Here is a 23,782-nt window from a genome sequence, read left to right on the forward strand (position 1 = left end):
ACTGCCAGGTACTCCATATCAGCGGCCTCAGTAGTCATTAGATATCGTGACAGAGCAGACTGGGGCGCTCCGCGGAACTCACGGACTTCGAATGAGGTCAGGTGACTGGGTGCCACTTGGGTCATACGTCTGTACGCGAGATTTCCACACTCCTAAATATCCCTAGGTGATCCGATGTGATAGTGAAGTGGAAAAGTGAAGTGACACGTACAGCAAAAAAGCGTACAGGCCGACCTCGTCTGTTGGCTGACAGAGACCGCCAACAGTTGAAGAGGGCCGTAATGTGTAATAGGGAGACATCTATCCAGACCATCACACAGGAATTCCAAACTGAACCGTGAGTTTACTTTCAAAATCCCTTCTTAAAGAATTTACTTTATTTACTAGCGATTCATCAAGAACATTAACACATTTAATCACACTAGGTGAGCGTGGAAGTAGTTGCCAGGAAGTAACTGATGGAAAATGAAATTACATTTAACAAATGTACATTTTATTCCTAAAAGTCTTTTCAAAAACAGATTTAAAATTATAAGCAGAAAAGCACCCTCGAAATATCAAGTTACAATTTTATTTAGGGGCAGATAGAACAATATTAACAGTATGAGCATTCGGGCTGAGAAGCTTGCCTGCTCCCTTTTAACACGGCCGTAGTCATGACCGCTCACAACAACCTTTGAAAGAGTACACTCGTGCAAATCTGCACCACACCAGAAAATTTTTAACAATTCAAACAAATACGTAAACTGTGCACCCCGTAAGTGGAATGGAAATGGTACAACACTCAAATTATTTTCCACCGAAAATGCAATTTTTTTAAGGAGTCTTACGGTGGAAGGGTGGCAACCTTATAACCTAAAATGACTATTTAAATAAAACCCATGAAACGCAGACTTACATTAAATGTAGAACATGCTCTACATTACACATATACCACCTCGCAAGATGATAGGCAAGATAAAAACATATTTCAAGAATTCGACCTTTAAGCAATAAATTCGTTAACACCGAATCCGACAAACATGACAGAGGCAGCTATTGACGTACGGCAGACCGACAGACAGACAGACACACGCTGCCTAACAAATGCGGACGAGAGACAAACGAGCAAGCTGGAGACGAGAGATTGACCAAGAAACAAGTAGACTTTAACAAGTAAATAAAACAACATATCACCAATCACTTAACTTCTAATAACTGCGATGCCTGGCGAAGACCTGGCGCAGCACCCCCAAATCGCTCTCCCGAACCGTCCACCGCCAGCCGCTTCAACGGACGCAGGAAGGTGCGCCGATCTCCCGTCTCACGGCGTCGCAGCTCGCACCGCCCAGACTGATGTCGTGGGTTGACTCCTGTCGCTCTCGTGTCGGCCGCAAAGCCACTACCCCTCGCTATACGCCGCGGCCCACTGGACTCACGTGGCGACCTCACATGCGCCGACGCTCAAGACGGACCAGTCATCTTGTGTCTCAGTGCGCGACCGACCAACCGATCGATCCAACCGCCAATGCCCATTGCCTGAGCAAACTCGAGCAGGCTGGCGGCCTAACACATACTAACACTCCGGATGACCGACAGACACTAACCGCCTCACCAATGCGGACTACAGACAGACCCAGTCTAACTTGGCTGAGCAAACTTGCCCAGAGTGACAGACTGCCCTGGCTGACCAACTGCCTCCGACTGACTGACTCAGTCAGACCACCTGGCGAGCTTATCGCACCCCTTAAATGCATGTGAACAGGCAACCTTTCCCCTTTTCCACCAGAGGGAGACACCAAAGCTGCGATTGCCACAGCGGCGCCACCGCCATAAACGGAGGGCGACTGCTTCACACAACGCTCTGCGGCGCGCTCTTCAAAACAGCAAATTTTACCACGGCTCACAAACTACAACAGGATCGACTGCAAGTACTGTGACAGTGAGGCGGCAGTAGAAAAAACTTGGATTTCATGGTCGAGCGGCTGCTCATAAGCCACACATCACGCCGGTAAATGCCAAACGACGCCTCGCTTGGTGTAGGGAGCGTAGACATCGGACGAGTGAACAGTGGAAAAACGTTGTGTGCAGTGACGAATCACGGTACACAATGTGGCGATCCGATGGCAAGGTGTGGGTATGGCGAATGCTCGATGAACGCCATCTGCCTGTGTGTGTAGTGCCAACAGTAAAATTCGGAGGCGGTGGTGCTATGGTGTGGTCGTGTTTTTCGTGGAGGTGGCTTGCACCCGTTGTTGATTTTCGTGGCACTATCACAGCACAGGCCTACATTGACGTTTTAAGCACCTTCTTGCTTCCCACTGTTGAAGAGTAATTCGGGGATCTTTCAACACGATCGGGCACCTGTGGCGGTTCCACGACAATAACATCTCTGTCATGGACTGGCCCGCACAGAGTCCTGACCTGAATCCTATAGAATACCTTTGGGATGTTGTGGAACGCCGACTTCGTGCCAGACCTCACCGACCGATGTCGATACCTTTCCTGAGTGGAGCACTCCTTGAAGAATGGGCTGCCATTCCCCAAGAAACCTTCCAGCACCTGACAATGTATGCCTGCGAGAGCGGAAGCTGTCATCAAGGCTAAGGGTCGACCAACACCGTATTGAATTCTAGCATTACCGATGGAGGGCGCCACGAACTTGTAAGTAAAAAATGGGTCAAATGGCTCTAAGCACTATGGGACTTAACATCTGAGGTCATCAGTCCCCTAGACTTAGAACTACTTAAACCTAACTAACCTAAGGACATCACACACATACATGCCCGAGGCAGATTTGAACCTGCGACCGTAGCAGCCGCGCGGTTCCGGACTGAAGCGCCTAAACCGCTCGACCAGAACTTTTAAGTCATTTTCAGCCAGGTGTCCGGATACTTTTGATCACGTAGTGTATGTAAAATGGTCCTTAATGATCCAAAAGATCGTTTCCATGGCTCTGTAAAGTAATTTTAATATTTAATAAATATTTGCTGTTTGTTGTTGTCTGGTGACAGACGTAAAATATTGAACAAAACAACATTTGTATGTTAAACTTGTTGCATAGATTTTTTTTTCTTGTCAAACCCTACACCCAGATAGCACTGTAACTGCTTTCGAACAAAAAAGTATATGCGATCGAGGGTTAATCTCAGAAACTTGCTGCAAGTGCTTCCTGAAGTGTTTCCGCTGGTTTTGCGTCATGAGATACCCAAGTGAGAGGTTACAGTGTTTTGGTTAAGAAAACAGGGCAGCCACCACCGCAGTTGCATTATTATACTGAAGAAAAACAAATTAATAAAAACGAAATGTTTGGATGGAGAAATTGATACAGAGGCGTACATATTTAAGTTATCAAGGAATGGCATTGAATGAAATAAAATCGGAGAACTTCGATCAGATGAAAAACCTTCTAAAAATGTTGTATGCTAGTTTCGAACATCTGTTGCCTATTCGAAAACAGGATACAAAAAATTGACTCGCCTTCTGAGGCTTCCGTACAAACTGAATTATGTATACAGACAGATCATCCAACCCGGGAATCTATAATGTCGAGCATTTTTGCCTGCTGTCAATACCGATATTGGCAAGATATCGGTCCCGGGAGTTCCAAGACTTTCGAGAACGTTTCAATTGTTGTTGTTGTTGTAGAAGTTCAAACAATGTGGAACAAACACACATCCGACCCAGCGGACATTCTTCCATTGCTCCATAGTCGAGGTTCCGTGGCTCTCAGTTATCCTCTTACGGGTATTTGCATGCCTGATGAGCGGTTTTAGAATCCCAGCCCGCCCCGCAGTTCGTAGCTTCTGCAGCTCCATTCGGGTTGCTTCGGCGCTGACAAAATTCGCGAGTGCGGCATTCAGTTCAGCAGTGACGTTTGCAGCTGTCGTCATCTTATTTTTCATTACGCAACACGTGCTTTCGTCCGCTTCGTGACTTAGCGGATGGTGTTTCTTCGCTTGCCTCGTATGCGCTATAAATTTTCGATAAGATGCCTTTTGAAACAGCAAACAGTGTCGAACTGGTTACGGAATCTACATCTTCATCTACATCCATACTCCGCAAGCCACCTGACGGTGTGTGGCGGAGGGTACCCTGAGTACCTCTATCGGTCTTCCCTTCTATTCCAGTCTCGTATTGTTCGTGGAAAGAAGGATTGTAGGTATGCTTCTGTGTGGGCTCTAATCTATCTGATTTTATCCTCATGGTCTCTTCGCGAGATATACGTAGGAGGGAGCAATATACTGCTTGACTCTTCGGTGAAGGTATGTTCTCGAAACTTTAACAAAAGCCCGTACCGAGCTACTGAGCGTCTCTCCTGCAGAGTCTTCCACTGGAGTTTATCTATCATCTCCGTAACGCTTTCGCGCTTACTAAATGATCCTGTAACGAAGCGCGCTGCTCTCCATTGGATCTTCTCTATCTCTTCTATCAACCCTATCTTGTACGGATCCCACACTGCTGAGCAGTATTCAAGCAGTGGGCGAACAAGCGTACTGTAACCTACTTCCTTTGTTTTCGGATTGCATTTCCTTAGGATTCTTCCAATGAATCTCAGTCTGGCATCTGCTTTACCGACGATCAACTTTACATGATCATTCCATTTTAAATCACTCCTAATGCGTACTCCCAGATAATTTATGGAATTAACTGCGTCCAGTTGCTGACCTGCTATTTTGTAGCTACATGATAAGGGATCTATCTTTCTATGTATTCGCAGCACATTACACTTGCCTACATTGAGATTCAATTGCCATTCCCTGCACCATGCGTCAATTCGTTGCAGATCCTCCTGAATTTCAGTACAATTTTCCATTGTTACAACCTCTCGATACACCACAGCATCATCTGCAAAAAGCCTCAGTGAACTTCCGATGTCATCCACAAGGTCATTTATGTATATTGTGAATAGCAACGGTCCTATGACACTCCCCTGTGGCACACCTGAAATCACTCTTACTTCGGAAGACTTCCCTCCATTGAGAATGACATGCTGCGTTCTGTTATCTAGGAACTCTTCAATCCAATCACACAATTGGTCTGATAGTCCATATGCTCTTACTTTGTTCATTAAACGACTGTAGGGAACTGTATCGAAAGCCTTGCGGAAGTCAAGAAACACGGCATCTACCTGTAAACCCGTGTCTATGGCCTTCTGAGTCTCGTGGACGAATAGCGCGAGCTGAGTTTCACACGACCGTCTTTTTCTAAATCCATGCTGATTCCTACAGAGTAGATTACTAGTATCCAGAAAAGTCATTATATTCGAACATAATACGTGTGTCTAAAATTCTACAACTGATCGACGTTAGAGTCACAGGTCTATAGTTCTGTTCGACGTCCCTTCTTGAAAACGGGGATGACCTGTGCCCTTTTCCAATCCTTTGGAACGCTACGCTCTTCTAGAGACCTACGGTACACCGCTGCAAGAAGGGGGGCAAGTTCCTTCGCGTACTCTGTGTAAAATCAAACTGGTATCCCATCAGGTCCAGTGGCCTTTCCTCTTTTGAGCGATTTTAATTGTTTCTCTATCCCTCTGTCGTCTATTTCGATATCTACCATTTTGTCATCTGTACGACAATCTAGAGAAGGAACTACAGTGCAGTCTTCCTTTGTGAAACAGCTTTGGAAAAAGACATTTAGTATTTTGGCCTTTAGTCTGTCATCCTCTGTTTCAGTACCATTTTGGTCACTGAGTGTCTGGACATTTTGTTTTGATCCACCTACCGCTTTGACATAAGACCAAAATTTCTTAGGATTGTCTGCCAAATCAGTACATAGAACTTTACTTTCGAATTCATTGAACGCCTCTCGCATAGCCCTCCTTACACTACATTTCGCTTCGCGTAATTTTTGTTTGTCTGCAAGGCTTTGGCTATGTTTATGTTTGCCGTGAAGTTCCCTTTGCTTCCGAACCAGTTTTCTAACTCGGTTGTTGTACCACGGTGGCTCTTTTCCATCTCTTACGATCTTGCTTGGCACATACTCATCTAACGCATGTTGTACGATGGTTTTGTACTTTGTCCACTGATCTTCAACACTATCTGTACTTGAGACAAAACTTTTGTGATGAGCCGTCAGGTACTCTGTAATCTGCTTTTTGTCACTTTTGCTAAACAGAAAAATCTTCCTACCTTTTTTAATATTTCTATTTACGACTGAAATCATCGATGCCGTAACCGCTTTATGATCGCTGATTCCCTGTTCTTCGGTTACTGTTTCAAATAGTTCGGGTCTGTTTGTCACCAGAAGGTCTAATATGTTATCGCCACGAGTCGGTTCTCTGCTTAACTGCTCAAGGTAGTTTGCAGATAAAGCACTTAAAAAAATTTCACTGGATTCTTTGTCCCTGCCACCCGTTATGAACGTTTGAGTCTCCCAGTCTATATCCGGCAAATTAAAATCTCCACCCAGAACTATAACATGGTGGGGAAATCTACTCGAAATATTTTCCAAATTATCCTTCAGGTGCTCAGCCACAACAGCTGCTGAGCCAGGGGGCCTATAGAGACATCCAATTACCATGCCTGGGTCTGCTTTAACCGTGACCTTCACCCAAATCATTTCACATTTCGGATTTCCGTCAATTTCCTTCGATACTATTGCACTTCTTATCGCTATAAACACGCTTCCCCCTTCACTGTCCAGCCTGTCTCTGCGGTATACATTCCAATCTGAGTTTAGGATTTCATTTCATTACTGTTTACGTCTAGTTTCAGCCAACTTTCTGTCCCTAGTACTATATGGGCGTTGTGACCGTTTATTAATGAGCGCAGTTCTCGTTTATTAATGAGAGCAGTTCTGGGACATTTCTATAGACGCTCCTGCAGTTTACTATTAGCACATTAACATTGTTATTCCCTGTTGAATTTTGACTACTCCTACCTTGCCGCGTCTCAGGAGGCGTCTTGTAGGGCCTAGGGAGGGAATCCTCTAACCCAAAAAACCCCCATGTGCACTCCACACGTACTCCGCTACCCTTGTAGCCGCTTCCGGAGTGTAGTGCACGCCTGACCTATTCAGGGGGACCCTACATTTCTCCACCCGATAGCAGAGGTCGAGAAATTTGCACCCCAGATCTCCGTAGAATCGTCTGAGCCTCTGGTTTAAGCCTTCCACTCGGCTCCAAACCAGAGGACCGCGATCGGTTCTGAGAACGATACTACAAATAGTTAGCTCTGATTCCACCCCGCGAGCGAGGCTTTCCGCCTTCACCAACTTCGCCAACCGCCTGTACGGACTGAGGATGACCTCTGAACCCAGACGGCAGGAGTCATTGGTGCCGACACGAGCAACAATTTGCAGTCGGGTGCACCCAGTGCTCTCTATCGCCGCCGGCAGGGCCTCCTCCACGTCTCGGATGGGACCCCCCGGCAAGCAGACACAGTGAACACTGGCCTTCTTCCCCGACCTTTCCGCTATTTCCCTAAGGGGCTCCATCACCCGCCTAACGTTGGACCTCCCAATAACTAATAAACCCCTCCCCCCGTGTGCCTGCTCGGACCTTGCTGAAGGAGCGGCCACATGTCCACTCACAGGCAGAGCGGGCGATGCCACACAGCCAGCCTCCACATTTACCCTCCGCCGCGAACGCCGCTGAACCCGCCACTCCCTTTGGGGAGAGGGTGGCCCAACCGCGCCCGGTACCCGTGAAGATGTCTCGACAGCAGGGACAGTGGGTGAAGCATGTAACACCTGGAGTGTACCATGCGACGCACCAGACTTCGCACTGCCGCTACACTCCGACGCAGCAGCCTGAAGACGGCTGACCGTGGCCATCAACACGCTCAGCTGTTCGCGAACTGTGGCCAGCTCCTCCTGCGTCCGTACACAGCAGTCACACATCCTATCCATCCTAAGGAATCAATTTACTGTAGAGAGTTAATCAACTTTTAACTAGACTGCTAATTCACTAAAGGCGGCTGATAGTTGACTAAACTGTGGTTACTAGACACTTCTTGTAGAAAACAATGAAAATAGCACTACCTGTCTCTAGACTGTATTGAAAATAAACACTAGCACTATTGGCACTATGGTTGACTAACGGGACTCTCTCTCACTCTATTCAAAACAAACACGAAATCTATGGAACACTATTACTAGCACTCCTAAAAGCAAAAACACACGGAAGAAGAAGTGACAAGTAAGAAAAATACAGTTAATACTTAAATTAACGTAGCTCGCTGCACAGCAGACGTGAAGCAGACGGCAGTTACGACGACATCCATCGGACGAGCACCAAGAGTTATCTGGTCACGTTCGAAGTCACTAAGCTCCGACACAATGCGCTCACAATTACACACAATACTGTTCTGACCGCGGCTGACACACGCAGGGTGTTGATGGATCTGCACAGGTGCCTTCCGTGCTCAAGTACAACAGCGCCACCTGTTGGCTCGGGCCGGCCATGGTGGCCGAACGGTTCTAGGCGCTTCAGTCCGGAACCGCGCGACTGCTACGGTCGCAGGTTCGAATCCTGCCTCGGGCATGAATGTGTGTGATGTCCTTAGGTTAGTTAGGTTTAAGTAGTTCTAAGTTCTAGGGGACTGATGACCTCAGATGTTAAGTCCCATAGTGCTCAGACCTTTTTTTTTTTTTTTTTTTTTTTTTTTTTTTTTTTTTGTTGGCTCGGCTAGCATCTCAGTTTATCTTCAAGAATGCATTTTTCGCAGTGTTTCCTTATTTTTGTAGCTCTGGAAATCTACCAATGCCTTTTAGCATCCGTGCCCCTCAAAATCCCTACATTCCAAAATCGATCCAATATTCTACTGTGGGACTGATCGTGATGATGTAGCTGACGAATGTACGTCTCTTTTATCATAATAGCTTTCGTAGCTGTCTGTGAACAATAGGGACATAAATCGTTCAAACGCACAGCAACCAGGTCTTTACGAAAAGCCGCTTCCTATGTTCGCCGAGCTGGGCTAGGATCGTGGGAGAAGGTCGGCCTAGAGGCGTTTGGCTGTGCAACCGGACGTTCCTCGAACCGCGGCCTCTCCCGGATGCGCCGGGGGCACAGATGGTCCGATCCGAGCGCCAGATTGCATTGAATCGGCAGCGAAATGCGCCATCCATCAGCCGGTTGCAGTCCCCTCCACGCCCACCTCTGTCCACAGCGCGCCAGCAGTCTGTTATCCACCAGGGGCAGGAGATTTACGGCTCGGGACAGGTTCTCCCAGACAGACCGCGCGGGACTTCACTGGTGCGCGAGGTGCATGAAGAGTCGCCTGCTCTCTTCCAGAGAATGTGCTGCCCCTCGAGAACAAGAAGCGAGCGGAGATCGCATCGATATCGTGGAAATTTTGTTGTCTGTCTTAATGGTACATACTCTGCCCGACAAAGACAAAGTGAAGTGGCCGTCCCGGGTGGCCGAGCGGTTCTACTCGCTACAGTCTGGAACCGCGCGACTGCTACGGTCGCAGGTTCGAATCCTGCCTCGGGCATGGATGTGTGTGATGCGCTTAGGTTAGGTAGGTTTAATTAGTTCTAAGTTCTAGGGCACTGATGACCTCAGCAGTTAAGTCCCATAGTGCTCAGAGCCATTTTCTGAACAAAGTTAAGTTCCCAGAGGATACGGCTGGACGCCAGCATAAGTTCGTACACGTACATACACCATTGTTGGTAATGTAAACAATTAGAGTTGCAAGTGCGTATGACAGGCAGAGTGGCCACAAGAGTGTGTTAGGTGTCTGTATATCCATCTTTTCACAGATGGTTGTGAGACCACGGTTGTTCGGTACAGAATGCAAGTCAAACGCCTTTCAGCCGTCTAAATTTTCAGATTGCTGTTTTATTGGGCTACCAGTTTTGGCGCTATATTATGCCATATTCAGGCCGCTGACCTGCGTGTAGAAAGATTCCCACCTTTGGTCCAGTCAAAATTGGGGTCAGCTTTCACAAACTGGTGTCCATAGATTTCTACTTGAGACAGTGATCACTTCAAACATCACCTGCCACCTGAAGTTATAGCTGCCTCAAGTAGAAATCTACAGTCTTCGAATGCTGGGCCCTGTTTTGACTGGACCAGAGATGGGAATTTTCCTACACATCTTTCAGGCGGCCTGAAGATGGTAGACAATAAAATAACAATTTGGAAATTTAGACAGCTGATAGGTGTTTGATTTGACATTCTCTAGAGTGCATTAGTGTCGCTCGTGTTGTTACCAGGTCTGGTAGATGATCAGATTGTTCACTAACGGCTGTGAAGAACAACGATGCCACGTACTCGTGTGAGACAGCGTTATCAGCATATGGCACAGTTTGAAAGGGTCAGCCTGTCGAACGCTGCAATATTTGTGGTGTATTTGGATCTGACAGTGGGCTGATGATGGATCGCATGGCAATGTGATGAAAGGCACACTCCTCTTCAAGGTTCCAGTTGACAACGTGGGACTACCACAATGGAGGATCGCTGTGTTGAACACGGAGGCACATCTGTGCTTGTCATCCGATAACATTCTGTGTTCGTCTCGTACCATAGGTGGCAGAGTAACTGCAGCCAGACAACGGAATAACCGTCCAGTGTGTAGGCTGCTGTTAACACCCCATCGGAAACGGCTGCGTGTGGAGTGGCGCTGTCGGTGTGAAGCATGATCTGCTGATGAAGGAGTCGCATTGTGTCTAGAGATGTATCAGGATTCGGCACTACCCTGCATGATCATCGTCAACCAGTACGACGGCGACCTAGAGAGAGGCTCCATGCGTCCAATGTTTAGAAGAGGCACAGTGGTGTTATTTTTGACGTCATGGTGTGAGGAGACTTTGGGTACGATTTCAGATCATGACCAGTGATGGCAGAGGGAACTCCGATGACACAACAGTACATCATGTACGTCCTACGTCCTCATGTGATACCCCTCTCACGACAGTATCGTGGCGCCATTTTTCAACGTGACACAAGCACCTGTCGACACAGGCACCTGTCGCTACAAACTGTCATCCTGACGTTCAGGTACTCCCATGGCCAGCAAGATCACGTCTCGCCAATATAGCAGTAGCCCCAGATCTGCCCAATGAAATATGTGCGGATCCAACTCGAACATCAGATCTGTTCTTGTGCCAGTATCTGGATATAAACGACCAATTAGAACAGTGATGCTTGGCTCAGGACGGGATACAATGGCTTTATGACAACCTTATCAACCGGTTCAGTGCATCTTAAGTAACAGAACGCAGTACGTTGTCCTCGATGACGAGTGTTCATCGGAGGTGAGGGTATCATCTGGAGTGCCCCAGGGAAGTGTGGTAGGTCCGCTGTTGTTTTCTATCTACATAAATGATCTTTTGGATAGGGTGGATAGCAATGTGCGGCTGTTTGCTGATGATTCTGTGGTGTACGGGAAGGTGTCGTCGTTGAGTGACTGTAGGAGGATAAAAGATGACTTGGACAGGATTTGTGATTGGTGTAAAGAATGGCAGCTAACTCTAAATATAGATAAATGTAAATTAATGCAGATTAATAGGAAAAAGTATCCTGTAATGTTTGAATTCTCCATTAGTAGTGTAGCGCTTGAGACAGTCACGTCGATTAAATATTTGGGCGTAACATTGCAGAGCGATATGAAGTGCGACAAGCATGTAACGGCAGTTGTGGGGAAGGCGGATAGTAGTCTTCGGTTCCTTGGTAGAATTTTGGGAAGATGTGGTTCATCTGCAAAGGAGACCGCTTATAAAACACTAATACGACCTATTCTTGAGTACTGCTCGAGCGTTTGGGATCCCTATCAGGTCGCATCCAGGGAGGACATAGAAGCGATTCAGAGGCGGGCTGCTAGGTTTGTTACTGGTAGGTTTGATAATCACGCGAGTATTACGGAAATGCTTCAGGAACTCGGGTGGGAGTCTCTGGAAGAAAGGAGGCGTTCTTTTCGTGAATCGCTACTGAGGAAATTTAGAGAACCAGCATTTGAGGCTGACTGCAGTACAATTTTACTGCCGCCATCTTATCTTTGTGGTCTTTCCGCGAAATATAAGATAAGAGAGATTAGGCCTCGTACAGAGGCATATAGGCAGTTATTTTCCAGTCGTTCTGTTTGGTAGTGGAACAGGGAGAGAAGATGCTAGTTGTGGTACGAGGTACCCTCCGCCACGCACCGTATGGTGGATTGCGGAGTGTGTATGTATATGTGTGTGTGTGTGTGAAATCTTATGGGACTTAATAGCTAAGGTCATCAGTCCCTAAGCTTACACGCTACTTATTATCCTAAGGACAAACACACACACCCATGCCCGAGGGAGGACTCGAACCTCCTCCGGGACCAGCCGTACAGCCCATGACTGAAGCGCCTGAGACCACTCGGCTAATCCCGCGCGGCTATGTATATGTAGATGTAGATGTAGATCCATCCATCAGGTCAGAGGGGGAGCAAAGTCGTACCGATGAGTGGGCTCCTACCACCAAATTGTTTACAAACTTGACACTATTGTGTAATTTCTGAAATAACGTCCTCAATCCCTGAGAGGGTGGGTGTGGTGGGGAGCATCGGGGGGCGGGGGATGGGGGGAAGAGGGCGAGGAGGTTCTTTCCCCCCCTTTTAGAAATGCGGAACAAATTTCTTATTCCTTACAGAATTCTCGCTGAGTTCCAGCAGTCATTTTCTGCGACTCCACTAAACTGGAGATTTAACACTGCCGACGGGGACGTGAAATATTCCACCCTCATCTCTTATTAAACGGGGTGTCCACAATTAATCCAGTTTCTAGAGAGAATGACGTCAGATTTGAACAACATATTACTACGCAGGGCGAAACATCATTGAACAGAAAAATAACGAAAATTTCACTAATAGATGGCGATGTAAATGTGGTTGGCTACAAATAACAATCGCAATACGATGGCTATGGTTGCACGTTACATCATCTGTACTGTTCAGTGTGCATGACTGCACGAGTTCGACAGTCGACATGTACGACCTGCTCCTACCCACTGGTTCTACACTCTTATCACTATCGTTGCAGCGTTCCCTGGATAACTGTATGAGGCACAATGTTGTGGTACGAAAAACCCGTTTCCCAGATGAAAGTTGCGAGCTCTATCTTCTTATCTCGTGTTTTCTACTGAAAATCACGTGCTTGTACTCTTGTTAACTTTACTATTACAGAGATCGCCAAAACTTTATTTTTTTATTGGTTCTGTGCGCAACAAATAACTTACTTGATCTTTCTGCTGCCACTGCTTGATCTGCTGCATTCCATTATTTAACAAAAACATAAAAAAACCTATTATTCATGCTGAGTGCAATGCATGTTCGGTATGGCGCCTCCTGCTGTTGCTGCGGCTGCCTGCTGCTTACTACAACTACATATAATTCAAGAGAAAGGGTTTGGTCAAATTTAAACTCGATAAATGATAATCCAAATAAAAAACTATTCTGAAAGCGATTCTTTCTCATTCAATTAACAAAACGCTGGAAGCTCTTTGAACAATCGCTTCGTTTGTAAATCTGCCTCCAGTGGCATTAAAGCAATATTACAAATTAATCAAACTCTTGCGACAGACTGAAATACTTCTCAACTGAATACATAGCGAAACAATTTCCTGACAATTGCAAAAGAAATCAATGACAAAAATCAATACTTAATCTAACAATGGTTTCCCTTAAGAATTCAACTCCTATCATCATCAAAATTACCGTCTGCTGCTACGCATATACACAAACCCTTTTCTTTAAATTAATAAGCGCGCTGCAAATTATAAAAAATATCAACTACATACCAAATCCTGTGTCGCTGCTGGCGGACACAGCAGTACGGCAGCTTGGCGAGGACCCCCTCGCCCAACACACGTGCGCACCACAGCAGGTGGGCTCCTACCCTACACTGGCTTCAAAACTGCCACTAGTTAATCCGTGCACTGCGAGGCGCGACAACAATATCTTAGATTCCAGAGCTTGCGTATGCGCGCTGTAGCCAACCTTTAAATCCTAAAGAGAGTATTGCCAACTCTCACAGAGATCAGTCATTCTGCTCTATTCTAAATCACTCACATGCTAATGTAGCACCCTTTGACAGCAACGAGGCATACCTACACTTGCTTGCGCTTGTCCACTTCGTCTGCCGGCTCTGACCCGCCTGGACACACAAAAGAGGGCGTCGCTGGACCTAGGTGCACGCCACCTCTCTGCAGTCTTAAATCGCTTATTGTGCTTCCACTATTTTATACATCCATTTCGGAATGATTCAGACGAATCCTTGACGAACAGTAGTACATGGTTCACAAAGTTACAGTTTAGGCATTTGCTGTCATACAGCTGACGGAATTTAACCTTAAAAATACCCACAGGAGTTGTTAAGCAAAGGTAAGTGATTCAGATGACAGCTGATTTACATAAATTTCTCCTGCGACTTCAGTGCACTTTCGAATTCTCTTGATAACAACGTGTATAGCTCTTCGGAGGTCGTCTTGGCGTTTTCTATGAGGGCGGCATTGTTTATAATCCAAATAATCAATTCGTCTCTTGCTTTTACTTTTTATTTGTAAACTTGGTCTTTCAACTATCCCCCAGAGGCAAAAATGTGAAGGGGCAAGGTCCGGAGATGTTGGTGGCCAAGAAATGTGGCCACTTCTGACAGTTAGATTTAGTTGATGAGTCACCCGGCAACTAGAATGTGCAGAAGCTCCATCGCGCTATAAGAACATACCTATGCTTCTAGCCAAAAGAACCTCTCACGATGAAGCTGGAAATTCGTTTTCAAGCAAATGTAGACAGAAAAGGCACTGTAAGACGAAGCAGGCTCTATGAACGAATGTCTGCCAGATCGCACGACACATTTACACAGAAGCGTTCTAGAAAGTGTCTCTCCACGAAGGTAGGCGGGTTTTCATTGGACCGCCAATGTGAGTTACTACAGTTATTGATACCCATTTTGATCAGACGAAAATACAATCGTCCAGTCTTAACTGTGGATTCTCAGATTACTCTGTTAGCTGGCTCATTGGAGCTACAACATATGAAATATTATTTGTTTGTTACATCAATGGATAAAAAGATTTCTTGATACATTACTTTGACCCTGGAGTGTTTGATAACTCACAACTGTCATCAACTATTGAAAGCATCACTCGATGCACTAATTAACAAACTCTTCTCTTGAAGTACGCGAACGGCCTTGCCGCAGTGCTAACACCGGTTCTCGTCAGATCGCCGAAGTTAAGTACTGCCAGGATTGGCCTCGACTTGAATGGGTGACAGTCCGGGTCTGCCGAGCACTGTTGGCAAGCAGGGTGCACTAAGCCCCTGTGAGACCAACTGAGGAGCTACGTGAGTGAGAAGTAGCGGCTCTGGTCACGAAAACTGACAACGGCCGGGAGAACAGTGAGCTGACCACGTGCCCTACCATATCTGCATCCAGTGATGCCTGTCAGTTGAAGACGTACAGAGGTCGTTCGGTACTGTTGGGCCTTCTGAGGCCTCTTCGGGCAGAGTGTTTTCTCTTCATCTACATCTACATCTACATTTATACTCCGTAAGCCACCCAACGGTGTGTGGCGGAGGGCACTTCACGTGCCACTGTCATTACCTCCCTTTCCTGTTCCAGTCGCGTATGGTTCGCGGGAAGAACGACTGCCGGAAAGCCTCCGTGCGCGCTCGAATCTCTCTAATTTTACATCCGTGATCTCCTCGGGAAGTATAAGTAGGGGAAAGCAATATATTCGATACATCATCCAGAAACACAACCTCTCGAAACCTGCACAGCAAGCTACACAGCGATGCAGAGCGCCTCTCTTGCAGAGTCTGCCACTTGAATTTGCTAAACATCTCCGTAACGCTATCACGCTTACCAAATAATCCTGTGACGAAACGCGCCGCTCTTCTTTGGATCTTCTCTGTCTCCTCTGTCAACCCGACCTGGTACGGATCCCACACTGATGAGCAATACTCAAGTATAGGTCGAACGAGTGTTTTGTAAGCCACCTCCTTCGTTGATGGACTACATTTTCTAAGGACTCTCCCAATGAATCTCAACCTGGCACCCGCCTTACCAACAATTAATTTTATATGATCATTCCACTTCAAATCGTTCCGTATGCATACTCCCAGATATTTTACAGAAGTAACTGCTACCAGTGTTTGTTCCGCTATCATACAATAAAGGATCCTTCTTTCTATATATTCGCAATACATTACATTTGTCTATGTTAAGTGTAGTTGCCATTCCCTTCACCAAGTGCCTATCCGCTGCAGATATTCCTGCATTTCGCTGCAATTTTCTACTTCTGCAACTTCTCTGTATACTACAGCATCATCCGCGAAAAGCCGAATGGAACTTCCGACACAATCTACTAGGACATTTATATATATTGCGAAAAGCAATGGTCCCATAACACTCCTCTGTGGCACGCCAGAGGCTATTTTAACGTCTGTAGACATCTCTCCGTTGAGAACAACACGCTGAGTTCTGTTTGCTAAAAACTCTTCAGCCACACAGCCGTGTACCGCAAGTCTCTAGAGGAAGGGAAGGTTCCAAATGATTGGAAAAGAACACAGGTAGTTCCGGTTTCCAAGAAGGGTCGTCGAGCAGATGCGCAAAACTATAGGCCTACATCTCTGACATCGATCTTTTGTAGAATTTTAGAACATGTTTTTGCTCACGTATCATGTCATTTCTGGAAACCCAGAATTCACTCTGTAGGAATAAACATTGATTCCGGAGACAGCGATCGTGCGAGACCCAACTCGCTTTATTTGTTCATGAGACCCAGAAAATATTAGATACAGGCTCCCATGTAGATGCCATTTTCCTTGACTTCCGGAAGGCGTTCGATACAATTCCGTACTGCCGCCTGATAAACAATGTAAGAGCCTACGGAATATCAGACCAGCTGTGTGGTTGGATTGAAGAGTTTTTAGCAAACAGAGAGAAAGAGGGTGTGCCTTCCTCTGCGTCTCCCATATCTTTTTGCGGACTGCAGTGAGACATTGCTAACATCTGTGGTATCCATGTGCTTTGCTGATTCTGGCATTGCGCCATGATCTCTGGACGATACCACAGCACCATGATGAGTGACAGTAGCTTCATCGTTAAACTGAATGAATCGAATTATTCAGTGATTTGCAATTATCCAATGATAAAAATCCAACCGTTTACCTTCATCTCCTTCTCGAGGATGTCGAATCCGCTATAAATGATAAGGATAAAGGCTGGGCATACATAATTTCGTCCATATTATTGTATGTGAAACACCGTCGTGTGTAGAAATTCTCCATGTGCTTTATGAAGGACTGCGTTCTACCAGCTGAGTTATGTCTACTTCATCCACTCTCTGCTCATTTGCACATTCAGATGAGATGTGACTGCTGGGCATTGTACCTGTCTCACATAGATTAGTGAAAAGACTCTTGAATCTTGTATTCTACAGTTACGAAATGCTCTACCATACTCTCTACATGCGGCAGTAGCGTGTCCATTAAGAAACGCGTACACAGATACCGTATCAGCATAATCCGCTTCTGTAAACATACGAATCATGCTTAAACGATACAGGAAAATTGAATTAAAAACCACACTTAAAATCACAGTTGAGGAATTCAGTTATGCAATCTCAAGCAGGACATCACAAGCTGAACTTCAAACTAAAAACGACAGTCAACAAAGAAACCATTTCAACTGGGGTTCCAGTATGCCAAATGAAAACCTATCATGTTAAACAGCTATGTCACTACAACCAATAAAAATTGAACACTTGAATTACCCACAGCTAATATACTTCATATTCCTATTTGGTATTCATTGCTAAAGAAAATGTTGCTATTTTAATGTACTCAAGGATCAACAAAAATTTTAAGTGTGGGAATTCCTCTCTGATGGTCGCGACCAGGTTTCTCGCCGAAATACGATGAAGTCTTCCATGATGCTACTGTGCGCAACGTAAAATAATAAACGCTAAAATGAATATTTGCCCTGTCTGACTCCCCCCTGAAGATCTTAGGATCTCTTAATGCTCCTTAACATATAAATTCCAACCTAAACAGAAATGAATGATTAAGGGAACTAATTATACTAAATGAGAAACGTTGTTGCTGCTTATACATTTCTTGTACGTTAAAAACTATCTTTATTATATTTCCTAACTAAAATTACTGATCCATTGAATAACTTTGCCCTTTTATTATGACTGCGCGATTTAACTAACGTGAAATGTGTGGCAACATCTATGTACCAAACACAAGAAGACACTACTTTTAAAGATGATCTACAATAGCGTGCAACGTCAGTGGAAATAAATCCTACGTGATCACAGCTGTTTAACCTTATAGCCCCTAATAAGCCAAAGCAATTAGTAATATCACCGTGTCTACTGCGTCGGGTTGTCGGAGAAATGGTTCTCGTACACGTCTGCGACGATGGAAGAACTCCAGCCACAAAATAAACTCTTTCAAAGAGTAGAACGGCTGAAGGCGGTCCTCTGCCTACTATAATACTGTCTTCTCCTCTCTGTGTTCTACAGGCGCGAAACGCGAACTCCTAGCCACAAGGACGGAGTTCAGATAACGTCTCAAAGTAAGTATAGGCAGAATAAGTGCTCTCAATCACTGAAGGCTGCGCACTCAACGACGACTTCCAACCCAGAGGCGAAGTCCAGAATCGTATAAGTTCACAACAGTACACTGCCTAACCGTTTTAACTATAAAATCTCGTGAGATCAAAGACAGCAAGTCCCTCTGCACCAACAAGAAGCTGATACTGAGTGACCATCACACACAGCAGCTCAAAACGGAAGACCGCGTCTCTGCAGCGCTGACTTCCCACCATCGTAATTCCGAAAACGAATCATATTCCCGAAACCACAGAATATTCTCCCTCTCTACAGATTCTTCCGGTCGCCGACCAGCCATATTTTAGCCTTTTAACATCCAGCGTGGAAAGTCTGCGAGGAAAAACCTATACTAGTACAATGGTACGCTTCTGAGTAAAAATCCTTGGAAATAACCCAGCCTGTCTGGTTTCCGAAGTGCCGCTTCTTCGTTCCTCTCACCTGCGTCCAAGATTTTCAGCGTTTCCGAAGTGTAATCCTTCCGGTTCGGCTAGAAGACTGGCCTGTCGCGACTCTATTGTGCTCCAGCGCTTAGGTGCTACGACGTCCGTCTTGTTATTTCCTGTGTTTAAGCAGGACCAACACACCTGTGTGGGGCTTCCACGCAGGGCTTCAGTTCCGCCAGCCGTTCATTTCCACTGGCATTCCAACCTAAACTACACTCCTGGAAATTGAAATAAGAACACTGTGAATTCATTGTCCCAGGAAGGAGAAACTTTATTGACACATTCCTGGGGTCAGATACATCACATGATCACACTGACAGAACCACAGGCACATAGACACAGGCAACAGAGCATGCACAATGTCGGCACTAGTACAGTGTATATCCACCTTTCGCAGCAATGCAGGCTGCTATTCTCCCATGGAGACGATCGTAGAGATGCTGGATGTAGTCCTGTGGAACGGCTTGCCATGCCATTTCCACCTGGCGCCTCAGTTGGACCAGCGTTCGTGCTGGACGTGCAGACCGCGTGAGACGACGCTTCATCCAGTCCCAAACATGCTCAATGGGGGACAGATCCGGAGATCTTGCTGGCCAGGGTAGTTGACTTACACCTTCTAGAGCACGTTGGGTGGCACGGGATACATGCGGACGTGCATTGTCCTGTTGGAACAGCAAGTTCCCTTGCCGGTCTAGGAATGGTAGAACGATGGGTTCGATGACGGTTTGGATGTACCGTGCGCTATTCAGTGTCCCCTCGACGATCACCAGTGGTGTACGGCCAGTGTAGGAGATCGCTCCCCACACCATGATGCCGGGTGTTGGCCCTGTGTGCCTCGGTCGTATGCAGTCCTGATTGTGGCGCTCACCTGCACGGCGCCAAACACGCATACGACCATCATTGGCACCAAGGCAGAAGCGACTCTCATCGCTGAAGACGACACGTCTCCATTCGTCCCTCCATTCACGCCTGTCGCGACACCACTGGAGGCGGGCTGCACGATGTTGGGGCGTGAGCGGAAGACGGCCTAACGGTGTGCGGGACCGTAGCCCAGCTTCATGGAAACGGTTGCGAATGGTCCTCGCCGATACCCCAGGAGCAACAGTGTCCCTAATTTGCTGGCAAGTGGCGGTGCGGTCCCCTACGGCACTGCGTAGGATCCTACGGTCTTGGCGTGCATCCGTGCGTCGCTGCGGTCCGGCCCCAGGTCGACGGGCACGTGCACCTTCCGCCGACCACTGGCGACAACATCGATGTACTGTGGAGACCTCACGCCCCACGTGTTGAGCAATTCGGCGGTACGTCCACCCGGCCTCCCGCATGCCCACTATACGCCCTCGCTCAAAGTCCGTCAACTGCACATACGGTTCACGTCCACGCTGTCGCGGCATGCTACCAGTGTTAAAGACTGCAATGGAGCTCCGTATGCCACGGCAAACTGGCTGACACTGACGGCGGCGGTGCACAAATGCTGCGCAGCTAGCGCCATTCGACGGCCAACACCGCGGTTCCTGGTGTGTCCGCTGTGCCGTGCGTGTGATCATTGCTTGTACAGCCCTCTCGCAGTGTCCGGAGCAAGTATGGTGGGTCTGACACACCGGTGTCAATGTGTTCTTTTTTCCATTTCCAGGAGTGTAGTATAGGCAATCATTCTTTACACCGTTTTTATAATAAAGACACTCCGTCACCTTTCATGCAATAAGCGTTAATAATTACTTAGGTGTACGTGACAATGTCAGTCTCCTTTATATACGATGTACAACCTATCACATGATACCTAATTGTGTTTGTAGATCATGGCAAAGTATGTGGATGAGTGGTTGTAAGGTGCGAAATTATAGCCACCTTACAGTCTTCTGTGATTATCAGCCGAGTCGAGGCGGCAACGTTCCGACAAGTTTCCTACTCGCCAAGTTTTCTATAGGCCAAGTGTCGCGTTCATGTCCAACTTGTATTTTTATAGACGCTGGACGAGAGGCTCGTCTGCAACAGTTGGGCCAATCGAGCGCCTCCGGAAGGATATCGCGGACAGTGGTGGGGGCGGACTCCTGGCGTGTTGGAGGATCCTGGCATCGCGTCCTGGTACTGCCCGTCTATTCCATCCGCTGCCTTCGCCGCATTCACATTCTTGCTAGCGCTGCAGCCCACGCATACCGAATTGAAAAACGATGTATGGTTGACATGATCGCCATGGACACGTATATCCACTGGCCTCTCTGATGATCGAGTCCTAATTGACATCATTGAGACGTATCTCCACTGCCTCTCTAATGACCAAGTCCTGGTTGAAACGATCATCATGAATCTCTGTCTGTTCAAAATCAAACATATATTATCTTCGTTGAGGCTGTACTCTGCTAATGCAGGCACCCCTTCCGGAGGCGTACGATTGGCCCAGTCGTTGCAGACGAGGCAGGAGAGCCTGCGGTGCAACGTCTATAAAGATACTGACTGGACTTGAACCCGACACTTCGCCTGAAGATCGGGAGTAGGAAACTCGTCAACGTTGCCGTAAAAACGGGCCATGGCTCGGCTGATAACCCGAGTAGACTCCCTCATCAAAATCCTTAAATGAAAAATAATTCACTTAAATATTGCCGGCCGGGGTGGCCGAGCGCTTCTAGGCGCTACAGTCTGGAACCGCGCGACCGCTACGGTCGCAGGTTCGAATCGTGCCTCGGGCATGGATGTGTATGATGTCCTTAGGTTAGTTAGGTTTAAGTAGTTCTAAGTTCTAGGGGGACTGATGACCTCAGCAGTTAAGTCCCATGGTGCTCGCAAGGGAACCTCTCCATCGCACCCCCCTCAAATTTAGTTATAAATTGACACAATGGATAGGCCTTGAAAAACTGAACACAGATCAATCGAGAAAACAGGAAGAAGTTGTGTTGAACTCCGAAAAAATAAGCAAATTATACAAACTGAGTAGTCCATGTGCATGATAGGCAACATCAAGGACAATTTAGCTGATGAGCGCCGTGGTCCCGTGATTAGAGTGAGCAACTGCGGAACGAGAGATCCTTGGTCAAGTCCTTCCTCGAGTGAAAATTTTACTTTCTTTATTTTCGCAAAGTTACGATCTGTCCGTTCATTCATTGACGTCTCTGTTCACTGTAATAAGTTTAGTGTCTGTGTTTTGCGACCGCGCCGCAAAACCGTGCGATTAGTAGACGAAAGGACGTGCCTCTCCAGTGGGAACCGAAAACATTTGATCGCAAGGTCATAGGTCAATCGATTCCTCCACAGGAAAGCACGTCTGATATATTCTATACGACACTGGTGACGGCATGTGCGTCACATGACAGGAATATGTTGTCGACCCAACTAACTTGTACACTTGGCGAATGGGTAAAAAGATTCTTCTACCTTGCCCGATTTAGGTTTTCTTGTGGATGTGATAATCACTCCCAAAAAAATGTTGAAAACATAAGAGTTTGTCACATAAACTGCAACAAATGAATGCAACAGTTTCACAGTCGCACAGTTTTCCCTGTGCTCTGTCAAAACATCTGTTTTTTACGTTTTCAAATGTTTCCGTGCGTAGACCGTCAAATCCTGTATATGTCCAAGCAAATCTGAACATGTCCTGGAATTTTGGAGAGCGAAGTTGATTATGTGTGAGTGACTGAACTTTGATAATTATCTGAAAATAAAAAATTAAACTTTTCACTCGAGAGAAGGTTTGAACTAAGGACCTCTCGTTCCGCAGCTGCTCACGCTAACCACGGGACCACGGCGCTCGTAGGCTGACACTCTCCATGATGCTTGCTCATGGACTACTCAGTTTGTATATTTTGCTTATTTTTTTCATTGTTCCACACAACTTCTTCCTGTTTTCTCGATTGATCTGTGTTCAGTTTTTCAAGATCTATCCCTGTGCCGACTTACAACTAAATCTGAGGGGGGTGCGATGGGGAGGTTCCCTTGTCAGAGTCATTTGAACCATATGAACTGAAATATTTTTTTCCATCTTAAACCACATCCGCTCTCAAAAATCGTAAAGTGAGAACCTATATTTACGTGTATGTTTTCAGCTGCCCGACCTTCTCCTACCTTCCGCCAGTGTTCCCCTGCCTATCTTTTGCTTGGCTGGTCCGATCTGGACGCAGCGCCAATACATATTTGTGAATAGAGATGCAAAACAGTACTGCCTGCCGCCACAGGTGACTTTTCACGTCTTTCAGATTCAGCAGAAAGGGGCAGCATGCTTCATCTGGCGACCCTCCTGGTCGCTGCGACCGCTCTGTCGCTGACGACGCAGCCGACGACGGCACTCGGCAACGAGACGGCGTCCTTGTCTGCAGCGGCGGGGAGAGGTAGGGAACAAGGCACCTACATTCTACATTGTGGCAACCATCCACCTGATCCCACTGATACAGCTCCAGTATCGGAAGACCACTGACCAAGTGAAAAAGGTGGGAACCAAGTCGTGGCTGGACACTGGCCGACGCTAGCAACGCTTCTTTCCAATGAATCCTGGTAGCATTTGTGGACGAACCAGTTTTACGTTTTTCCTGCATGTTTGTGTTGCCACAGCTGTTCACACTTTGAGGTACCGGGTGATCAAGAAGTCAGTATAAATTTGAAAACTGAATAAATCACGGAATGATGTGTTGGTAAATGTGCCAACACCTTGTAGATAGAGGAGGCCGAAATCTAACGCAGACGGGCGTGAATTCTGGAACAGGATAAGTAGTGAATTCTCATAAGAAAAGTATGCAGCTCCTCGAATACTTAACTTTTATTTATCCTTGTTGTGAATACAGCATTCTGGATGAGACATTTCATACGATAACTATCAAACTATGCAAGGCTAATGGCG

At 46.6% G+C, this 23,782-nt stretch overlaps 1 protein-coding gene across 1 annotated transcript in view; it reads left to right on the forward strand.

Annotated features, from left to right (window-relative positions):
* Positions 1-23,782, forward strand: part of LOC124552469 (sclerostin domain-containing protein 1-like) — a 459,861-nt gene that overhangs the window by 205,528 nt on the left and 230,551 nt on the right. Inside the window, exon 2 of the mRNA XM_047126744.1 lies at positions 23,145-23,276. Coding sequence (XP_046982700.1) covers positions 23,165-23,276 — 112 coding nt within the window. The 5' untranslated portion in view covers positions 23,145-23,164. The remainder of the gene's footprint in view (positions 1-23,144; positions 23,277-23,782) is intronic.

The sequence above is a fragment of the Schistocerca americana genome, chromosome 10 (genome assembly GCF_021461395.2).
Source record: "Schistocerca americana isolate TAMUIC-IGC-003095 chromosome 10, iqSchAmer2.1, whole genome shotgun sequence".
NCBI classification, from domain to species: domain Eukaryota; kingdom Metazoa; phylum Arthropoda; class Insecta; order Orthoptera; family Acrididae; genus Schistocerca; species Schistocerca americana.